The 10,293-nt window shown below is 37.8% G+C and overlaps 1 protein-coding gene across 3 annotated transcripts in view; it reads left to right on the top strand.

The window, feature by feature from the left end:
• The window catches only part of LOC108288419 (aspartyl/asparaginyl beta-hydroxylase-like), a 72,701-nt gene extending 62,855 nt beyond the window's left edge, over window positions 1-9,846 (top strand). For all 3 annotated transcript variants that reach the window (XM_017507346.2, XM_017507344.2, XM_017507340.2), the window contains 2 exons: window positions 7,191-7,283; window positions 9,707-9,846. In XM_017507346.2, the coding sequence (XP_017362835.1) occupies window positions 7,191-7,283; window positions 9,707-9,792 (179 nt within the window). In that variant the 3' untranslated portion in view covers window positions 9,793-9,846. The remainder of the gene's footprint in view (window positions 1-7,190; window positions 7,284-9,706) is intronic.
• Window positions 9,847-10,293: the final 447 nt, after the last annotated feature.

Below are 10,293 nucleotides of genomic sequence, written 5' to 3'. Positions count from 1 at the left end.
TTTTTTTTTTTTTTTTTTTTTTTTTTTTTTTTTTTTTTTTTTTTTTACTCTGGTACACACAAATTTACTTCTAATATCCAGTTCTTCAAGTCTTAATGTAACTATATTTCTATGTAAAGTGCATTTATCATTCTTCCTTGGGATATTAGGAATATATTTAGTTTTACTTCTGAATGTTCTCCAGAATTTCTTTGGTTACATCCATGATATTAAATTCATTCAGATACCTGACATGGACAAAAAAACCATGGATTGGCTCCCGTGATTGTAAAGCCCAGGGGTAATTTTGGATTTTTTCTTTTGTTATGCTGGATCTAGGCGCTCAAACAATGTTCTCAGTGTCTGTCTGTGGACTCTCAGGAATGTCGGCTTCCTTCTCAGGCAGAATCTCATGTGTTCATCTTCAACCCTGCTCCTTATGGAGTAGGGGATAAGACAGCTGTGACTGCTGACACCCTGGGATATGTGAGTGCCCACCCTTAAACTGGGGGGTAAAGAAAAATTGGATTCCCCTAAGGAAGTTAGTGTGTTTTCTCTAGAAGGAGGAGGAATTGGTGCAGGGCGGGAATAGGTGTTTACACACCACTCTTCATCTGCACCGAAAGCAGGCAGATGATGGAGTTTGTTTCCTCTTCTTCTACCCATCCCATTTCTTCTTCTTCCCCTGCTCGAATACAGAGAGGTGAATGGAATGGGCCGAAATAGATATTTCAGAATAAGAAGGTGTGTACCTAAACATTGGGTACTCATGGGCATAAAGATGGAAACAAGACACTAGAGCTTCTAGAAAGGGGGGAGAGGGAGACAAGGGTTGAAAAACTGTTAGGTACTATGCTCACTACCTGCGTGATGGAATCATTCATATTCTAAATTTCGATATCACACGATATACCCATGGAACAAACCTGCACATGTGCTCCCTGAATCTAAATAGAAGTCGAAATTATAATTTAAAATTAAAAGAAAAACAATAATTTTAGACCGCTGAAAGAATGTAAGAGAATACTGATATAATAATAAATGTTGCCATTTAGATATCAGGTAATGAAGTTTATTTTGTTGTTAAGCTCTCTCCATTTTGCCCCTGTTCTGTTTAAAATGAGAGTTTTTGTGTTAGGGAAACTAAAGGATGAGTGTTATGTAGCCGACCCATAAGATTATTTTCATGAAAATCTTGTTTGGGCTGATCTGAAAGATTCCTCAGTAACAATCTTTTGTCTCTTATCCTTTCTTCTCCATTTGCCTAAGAATATAATTGTATAAGCTAAATGTTTATTTCTTGTTTGGCCATCATTTTTAGATAGGAATCAATTTCTGGAAGAACTCTATCAGCTATGCAAAGCAGAAAGTCATTCATTTCTTTTTTCTTTGTTTTCATTTAATACCCCACTTGATTTCACTTTTTGTATCTATTTATTGCTCCATATTAAGTCAGGTATGCATACGTCATAGAGGTCTGCCTCTCGTTTCCATCTTCTTTGCCTTATGTATTACTTCTCTTGTATCCTATTAGAGGAAGATGGTCTATGCTTAAAGCCATTGTTATTTTTGATAATTATGTAATACCAACATGCTGTGTCTGTAGTTCCCATTTATTGACTCAGTTAATATTTCTGAGTATCTGCAGCATGCCAAGGACTGGGCAAGGCATGGGGGATACAAGAGATTGAGGTGGCTGCTATCCCTGCAGTGATATGCTGTGAAATAAACAAGGGACTGAGGGAGAAAGTAACGAGACTAGAGTGACTGTCAGTACGGCCCGCTAGTCCCTCCACCTAGAACGTGCTCCTGCTCTGCGTGGTGGGCTGCCTTTGTCTCTCCCATGGGACCCAAGCCAGTCATCACCTCTGACTCAGACATCTCTGACCCTCCCAAGTGGCTGCACTTGTCCCGCTTGTGTTATCACACTCATCTCTTTGCCTCATTCCTGGACTTTGCTGCCAACTACGAGTTATCTCCAGCACCTGTCCTGGTAACTGACACTGATAGGCATTCAATGTTTGTTTATTGAATGGCGAATATACAAAACAAATCATCTAAAAATACTTGAGGTCTGTATATACTGTTGAAGAATATTAGGAAGAAGAAAACTGTGTGTGTGTGTTTTTAAAGAACCCAAAAGATTGTTCAATAATTGCAGTGTTTTAACTACCTTGGAAGTTGCCTGTTAACTGTGTTTATGTTGCTGTGTGCATGTGTGCAAGAGGTGGCCAGGGAGGGAGTTTAAAGATCTTTTTTTAAGAAGAAAATAAAAGGTAAATTTTTTGAAAAATACTTATTATCTCATTTAATTCTTAAAGCCGTTCGGAGGGGTCCTGTTTTGTCCTCTTTCTGCATTTGTGGAAACCAAAAAGTATAGCTGTGGTAACACTGACGTGGAATTCAAATGGAATTCAAAGACATCCTCTTGTCCCAGGTGCCCAAACTCTTACACACCATGTTGAATTGTGTGCCCTTTAATTGCATTTTTTATGAATCTCCTCTCTTCGGTGTTTGTGCAGTCCCTTCGTTGGTGCTGAAACCAGGCTCTTGGGAACCTTATTGCCAGTGTTTAATTCTCTTGTAATTTATGTCTGTTTGAAATCTGCCTGTCCATCTTACGTTATGTAAAGATGCTTTGAATCTGGAATGGCTCTTACTGCATATCATGGGGTGGCTTTGAGTACCTGGTAGTCTCAGAACTTTGGTAAGTTCTGGGACTGCTGCTGGTAAACTAGGAAAGCTCTGTATTCACTGATTATATAAGCCAGGAGCAACAATGAGGATTGGCATGGTTACCTAGTAGGCATACCTTTCTGGAGTATTGATTTTCCAGAATATTTCCCAAATTTTGTGTACCTGTGAGCCATAATCTGGGGGTAAATTGATTTATACTGCTAGACTACTCGCAACTGAAACAGTACCACTTCTGAGCAATAACCATAGCCAGAGTAACCCAGATTGGTATGGATACATTTTCCTTCATCTGTACGCCTTTGAATTAGTAAACCAAAGATTAAAACATTAATTTTAAAAAAACTTCTTAGCTTTTTATAGGCTACTTGTATGAAATTCTATGAAACAAAATAAGTTTATAATTGTTCCCCAGGTTTTGTTGAGGGAGTGGCTTCCTTCTAACTCTCATGAGAAGTAAATACTTCGTGTTCCCTCAAGTCACAGCCCTTGGATCCAGCATCCAGGGCCTTTCTGAAATGCACACCTCTCCTGGTGCCTCAGCCACCTTTCTTATGTATGATAGTGGTCCCATAAGATCATAGTACCATATTTATACTGTATCTTTTCTGTGTTTAGAAACACAAGTACTTTGTGTTACAGTTGTCTGCGATATTCAGTACATTACAGTACATGCTATACAGTTGTGTAGCCTGGGAACAATAGGATATTGCATATCGTCTAAGTGTGTGGCAGGCTATACCTTCTAAGTTTGCCTAGGCACACCGTGATGTTCCCACAATGGTGAAATTTCCTAATGGCACATTTCAACAAACATTTCTCAGAATGTATCCCTGTTGTTAAGCAACTCATGACTGTACTTGCTGTTCCCTACCTGAAACACACACGAAACTTACATAGCCACAGCCCTGATTTCCTCAGGGTCTGTTCACATGTTATCAGTGAGTCCTTTTGCCAAAGTATTATGAATAGTTCTCACCCTCACTTTTCCCTAATGTTCACCCTGTTCCATGTCTTTCCTGTACCTCTGTCCCCATCCAATATGCTCTAAATAGTTCATGTTTCTTATTTTTATTTTTTTGAGACACAGTTTCGCTCTGTCTCCCAGGCTCTAGTGCAGTGGTGCCATCTCAGCTCACCACAACCTCTGCTTCCCGGGTTCAAGCAATTCTCCCACCTCAGCCTCCTGAGTGGCCTGAATTACATATGTGCGCCACCATACCTGGCTAATTTTGTGTGTGTGTATTTTTAGTAGAGACAGAGTTTCACCATATTGGCCAGGCCGATCTCGAACTCCTGCTCTTGTGTTCTGTCCGCCTTGGCCTCCCAAAGTGCTGGATTACAGGTGTGAGCCACCACACCCAGTCCATGTTTCTTTTTAAATTGCTCTCTCCCCTGGAAGGTAGGTATGTTGTTTTCATTTATTATAGAATAGTTCCTTGAATTAATAGGTGCATCTGATGAACCTAAAGAACTAAAACCAAGGTATGTTTTAAGGGAATTAGTATATTTTCCAAATCATGTTGTTGCCATTGCTGTGGACTGGCAATTTCTATTCACCCTATAATGACTGGAAGGCAGCAGTGGACACCCTGTTCCTCTTGCCAGCGTAGAAAAGTGGGTCCCAGTCCTGATGATAAACACTGAAAGGGAAGACTGTCAGCGGCCTCTGGAAAAGATTTCCTCAAGCCTAAGAAAGAAACAGAGCAAGAGATGGTCCTTTTGCTTCTGGACATCGCCTTGTCTGAAAAAGAAGCTTGCAGCTCGGGAGCTCTGATTGCCAGCCTAAGGAAGAATTTCGGCCTGTGAGCCAGCCAGCCACCTCCACACTTCATGTTTAGTTAGATGATAAATTTCCTTCCTGCTCAACCATTGTAAGCTGGCATTTTGTTAAATGCAGCCCCATGGACATCAGAACTGACACATCTCGTGTCATAACCTAATTTTGAATATTTATTTCATTGCTACATCTTTGCCACTTGTACTTCATAATAAATCCATTTTGAAAACCTTTCCTTTGACTGAATTGAGCTTATAAGCATTTACTTTTCTTGATTCATTGTTGCTTGCTTTTTTTTCCTCAAATTATAGAACTAAAATGAGTTTGGGTTGCAAAAAAGTTTTTTTTGGAAATCCTGAAATAAAAGCTTGTCGGGCAAATTCTTCCATATGGGTTGTTAAAGCAATTATACTCTAGTATGTGTTTTTGTTAAGTTTTAAAAAGTTTATAAAAGTCTAGAGGAGGAGATATACCAATATGATCTCAGCTTCTTTGAAGTTTACAATATAGTTTATTTTTGTGCTGATTTCATCTCCGGAAATAGCTATGACCAGGTATTAATGATTTTATGATTCACCTGCCACTTTGGACAGGGCAAAAAAACCTCAGTATTTTTTGCGATGTGCTTTTGCTTTCTCCTGTTTTTAAATGTTTTGCAATTTCAATTTTAGAGACAAATAAGTTCAGGTTGAGTTAAAGCTAACTCTGGGGGCGTTGTATGTCAGAATATTGGTATACTAGTAGTATTTGAACACTTAGCATTAGAATTTTTTTTTTTTTCAAATGAAACTTCAAAATCCTCAAGATTGGGATTTTTAGGCAATTTAATTCTTTATTGGGAAAATATTTCATTGCTTGTGTAACACATGGAACATAGTTTGAGAGCCTGCTACAAGTGGGGTTAGTGAAAGATGACCCTGTAATTTTTCATTCAGACAGTTAGTTTTGAGAGTGAAATAATTCCAGGACAGCAGACATCAACTGGGAGTGTCTCAGGCGAACTAGACTCATGGCACTGAAATGGTGGATCCTAGAGCAGAAATGTGGATCTCTGGTACATAGGAGTAGAGAAATACTGATCCCAGAAATGCTCACTGATGTGAGCATTCAGCTACTGGAGTACAGCTAAGAAGCCCTGGCCCTGCAGGGAATCTCCACAGTCATTTAGACTTAGCAGAGTAGTCACACCACTGGGTGTATTCAGCCCTTCAGCAAGTGTTCATTGAGCAATTGCCATGTGCCAGGTGTTAGCTGAGGTGCTGACAGTGCAAATAAATTACTTGATTCTTATGATTCTTGAGCATTTTCCTATTCATGCAGCAGAACTTAGCAATGAATCATTCCAAACCTGTTTCATTAACAGTTGAGGGATGTAAAAATGATTATTTAAATGGGAAAAGGGTGGGCAGCCCTAAATTTGAATTTGAAATGTGATGTCCTTTACTTGGCCTTCATCTCTACCCCCTACTCCCTGAACTTGAACTACAGTTAAGACCTGTGTATAATCCCTTTGCAATCTGTCTTACAGTTAGAGGTAACTTACATGTAGAATACAGCTAACTGTATGTGTTGGTGTCAGGTATACTGGTGGTAAGTTTTGTGTGGAAGTAGTGTTGCAAATGGTAACTGGAGGAAATGTAAGTGATGCGGCAGGGCCGTGTGTTTCTGTCTCTGTTTCTTTTAAGATTTGGGAAGAGGAATGTGTTTGTTTTTGTCAATAAGAGAAAAATGAGACATAGAAAAAAGAAGTGAAAAGGAAAAATAATAAACGTAAAATACATTGAAATGAGACCACATTGGTGGTCCTGTACGCACAGGAGCTGCACACAGCTGCTTAAGATTAGAACACTGCTTCTCATGTCACCTTGACCTTCCTGTTGCCTGCAGGCTGTCCATGCACAGAGCATTCCCTTTAGTAACAACACTTGGTAGGAGATTGTGAATGAGGTCGGGAGGAGTCCAGGATCAGCAAATAGAATCTTCAAACTCTTGAATTTAGCTGTTTTCTAAATAGTTGTACTTAACTGAGGACCCATTTTAATGTTCCACATGTATAATATCAAGTAACTTCAAATAACAAACTTAATATAATTGATTTTAGATTGCTCTTCACTTCAAAATCAGTTTTCATGCTAATTTACCCTGATATCTTATTTTCTTTAGGACCTATAAAAGGAAGAAGAACCTTTAAATTCTCATGTATTTTAGCTGTTGTAGAATAATATGATTACTTGTAGGGGTTTCCTTTAGAAGATTATAAATAGATATGTATGATTTCTTTTTAACTATTTTTCGAGTAGAATAAATAGTTATATCAGTGAAAACATGGAGTGTACCTGAATAACAAAAAGTTCAAGTCCTTCTTAGTTGCCTCATTGCTGAATTTGAACTTCAGGACTTAGGAATTAATTAATCACTTACGAACACAAAAGGAGCTTGAACTCATACTGAACTTTTGGCAGGTTTAGACGTGACTATTTTAGAGAATCATGAAAATTTAAACAAAGATTTTGTTTTAATTTGAAGTGAAAAGCTAACTTAGACAAAGAGATGTTAAAGGCTCATGTGAAATTGAAGAGCAAACTATTTTCCTACCTCAGCTTTTAAGCACATAATTCCAGAAACTATTAATTACTTGCACTATTGGTTACATGTTTGAGAATATTATTTTTCCTGGTTTAATATGTCAGAAAACCCCACAAAAACTCAAGTTAACTTTGTGAATAAAAAAATGCAGGACTTAAAGAGAGATCTACTTCAGAGCCAGCAGTCCCACCAGAAGAGGCTGAGCCACACGCTGAGCCCGAGGAACAGGCTCCCATGGAGGCAGGTAAGCTTGTTCTCATCCTTGAGTCTCACCCAGGTGTGCCAGAGCCTGACAGGTATCCTCATTTACAGAATCATGTTTTACCTGGAATTTGTTTCACATCGTTTACAGAATAATTAACTACTTTTTTTTTCCTCTTCTGAAATTATATAGTAAACTTACTTTGTTCTAGTAGAAATTGGCACAGGATAATTTTAATTTTTAAGATCTAAGGTAGTTGTTCTTTGTCCAGGACCACGCAGGAACATCATGAGCTGAAATGTTGTTTCTTGATTCCAATTCTAGCACTATTGCACTATATTACCTTGAAAGTAAGAATACACACAATTCCACACTAGTGTTATCATTTGTCATGTGATTTAATAGAATTGATCTAGTGGTTTCTCAGTCTTTTTTATATGAAGGTCTCTATCTTAAAAGACTTCCCAAACCTCCCTGCGGTCATCTATGGAGCTTGGTTTGTGTCTACATGGATTCACAAATCAAGCATCTGTGTAATTACCCCAACGCCTATGACCTATAGGTAGGAAAGTCATGAAATATTTTAATAAATTATTAAATCTAATACAGTCTCTAAAACTCTGGTTTTCTTATGCCACCTATTGGAAATGTAAGGAACGACACCACATATTTACTGAAAACTTAAGTACTGGATCCAAATGGTACTTTGGCTGATTTTTTCCCTGTATTCTGAGGAATAATATTTAATTTTTCTTCCTTTAAGGCCAATATACTGCTCTGAGTTTTGTTGTTGAGTTTTTAATTCTAGGACAATGTGCTCTCTCTCATTCCTGTAGAATTGCTATGATTATATCATAGCTCCAGAACAGAGAGTAACTTTTAAAAAGTTTTATAATGTGTGTTTGGATATAGCACCTCACATTTTACTTTGTACTAAAAGCCTTTCTTGACCCCCACTTTTTTTATTTGCCACCTAATCCCTCTCCCCTCTAAAACAGCCACACTTTGAGAGAAGAACCACAATTACTTTTTTACCTTATTTTTCTTTCATTTTTTTAACCCTTTACACTCTGGCTTCTGCCTCTACCAATCCCCTCCTGAAGAGAGAAGGAGTATTTGCAAAATCATGGAAAGTTGAAATGGCATGGAGTCCTCACTAAGTTCAAAGCTAGTGCTGGTAGCAGATGATTCTGGAGAAGTATGTGAGGACTTAGTTGTGGAGGTATTATGTTCTGCTCCTAGGACCCGAGACTTTGACCTGTATGGGCAAAGGAAGCCATTAAAGAATGAGCAGAATTCACCACCCTCCACTTGTAATAACTCAAATATATTCTCTTTGGATGGTGATTTCAGCAGTTATAAACCGGGGAATCCAGCTAGGAAGCTATCTTAGGCTTTTTAAGAGAGGATGGCAATTGGTCGACTCTATAATTGCATAAGACTGCATATATAAATGGCTTGTGAAATGGAAACATCTATTAAAAATAGGCATTTTTATGCTTTGGAAATGATTTTGTAGTGTGATTAGCATAATATATATTACATTTAAACGTTTCCCTTCCTGAAATCTAAATTAACTTATTCTGTTATTGTCATGGAAGATTAGCTCTTTGACATAACTGATGTCACTGGCATTATCTCACATGACAGCGTTTAGGTTACCAAGTGTAGTGCTACTTTTATTCACTGAACATAGATTATGTTTACTAGAGAACTTATAACAGCATCAATGTAGTTATAGCTTCTTGTTTATTGTGTGATGTTGCAGTTAAATCTGATATTCTCATAAGCTCCACAGTGTTTTTGGAATGTCATCATAATGTTCACTTTTGTAATTTACCTTATTTGAATCTATGGATCTCAATGTAAGTTATGGCTCTCCAAAACTGAAAGGATTGTCAGTTACAATGTAAGGTATTCTACTGGCACTTCCTGACAAACCTGAGTGACAGCAGTGGGCCATCTCTGAGTACTCAGTCCACACACCTGCAAGAGCGCACTTTCTCCTGTCAGGAAAGATAGGTAGTGGTTGACCAGATACATCAATCTGTATTGACCTTGTCTTCCACATTTCTGTCTTTATTTCCAACTATTTCCCTTTATGAAAGCTTTGTTCTTCCCACTTTATCATTATTGCAAATTTTATTCATTAGAAACTGGTCATTTTACTTTTAATAAGGCTTTTTGTTTAAATAAAAATCTGAACCTGAGTTAGTTTTCTTTCTTTAAAAACCTTATTGAAAGTCTTTTAACACTTTAGTCTGTTGACAGAGTAAAACAAATTTTACATATCTACCATGTTTTCCAACACAGAACAAAAATGTGGTAAGCTGACAAAGAATGCATAGTTGCTTGGTCAGATGTGTTCCTTTTAATGTGTATGCACCAATGCCATATTTGAGTGTTAGGAGTTCCATGTAAATGTTTGAACTTTTCTACTTAGCTATGTTTTACAATTATTTTAGAACCCCAGAATATCGAAGATGAAGCAAAAGAACAAATTCAGTCTCTTCTCCATGAAATGATGCATGCAGAACATGGTATGAATTAAAATCTGCTCCTTGTCTTGAGTTACTAAAATAACGCTTAGTTATATAAAATGATTTGGACATTTAAAATTTAAAAGTTAATTGGGTGTTTGTATTTTTTTAAAAAGTTTGAATTAAAAGTTAGCAGGTGTTTTTGAAATAGCACTATGGTTATTTTATTCCACCTCACTGTGGAGGAACTCAGTGCATACATCTAAGAGAGAGCTGGGGGAATAAATGAGAATGAACAAATTGAAAACAGTGATCCATCAGTGATCCATCAGAAAGGGAGGGCGGAGAGGAGGGAAGTGGGACTCAGGCCAGCGTTCAGGCTCATCCAGCTGCTGTCTTCCACCCTCAATTTTGCTTCATGTCTGGCCGGTCACCAGAACAAAAACAAACTTTTAATTACCTAGGTTGCATTAAGCACACACACACACACACACACACACACACACACACACGAATATAAAACATTTTCCCAGCACTTAGATTTAAAAATTTCTCATGGGGAGCTCTGTGTA

The sequence above is a fragment of the Cebus imitator genome, unplaced genomic scaffold, assembly GCF_001604975.1.
Source record: "Cebus imitator isolate Cc_AM_T3 unplaced genomic scaffold, Cebus_imitator-1.0 Scaffold373, whole genome shotgun sequence".
In the NCBI taxonomy this organism is placed as follows: domain Eukaryota; kingdom Metazoa; phylum Chordata; class Mammalia; order Primates; family Cebidae; genus Cebus; species Cebus imitator.
Note: the sequence above shows the minus strand (reverse complement) of the source record. Positions and strands in the feature narration are given on the sequence as shown.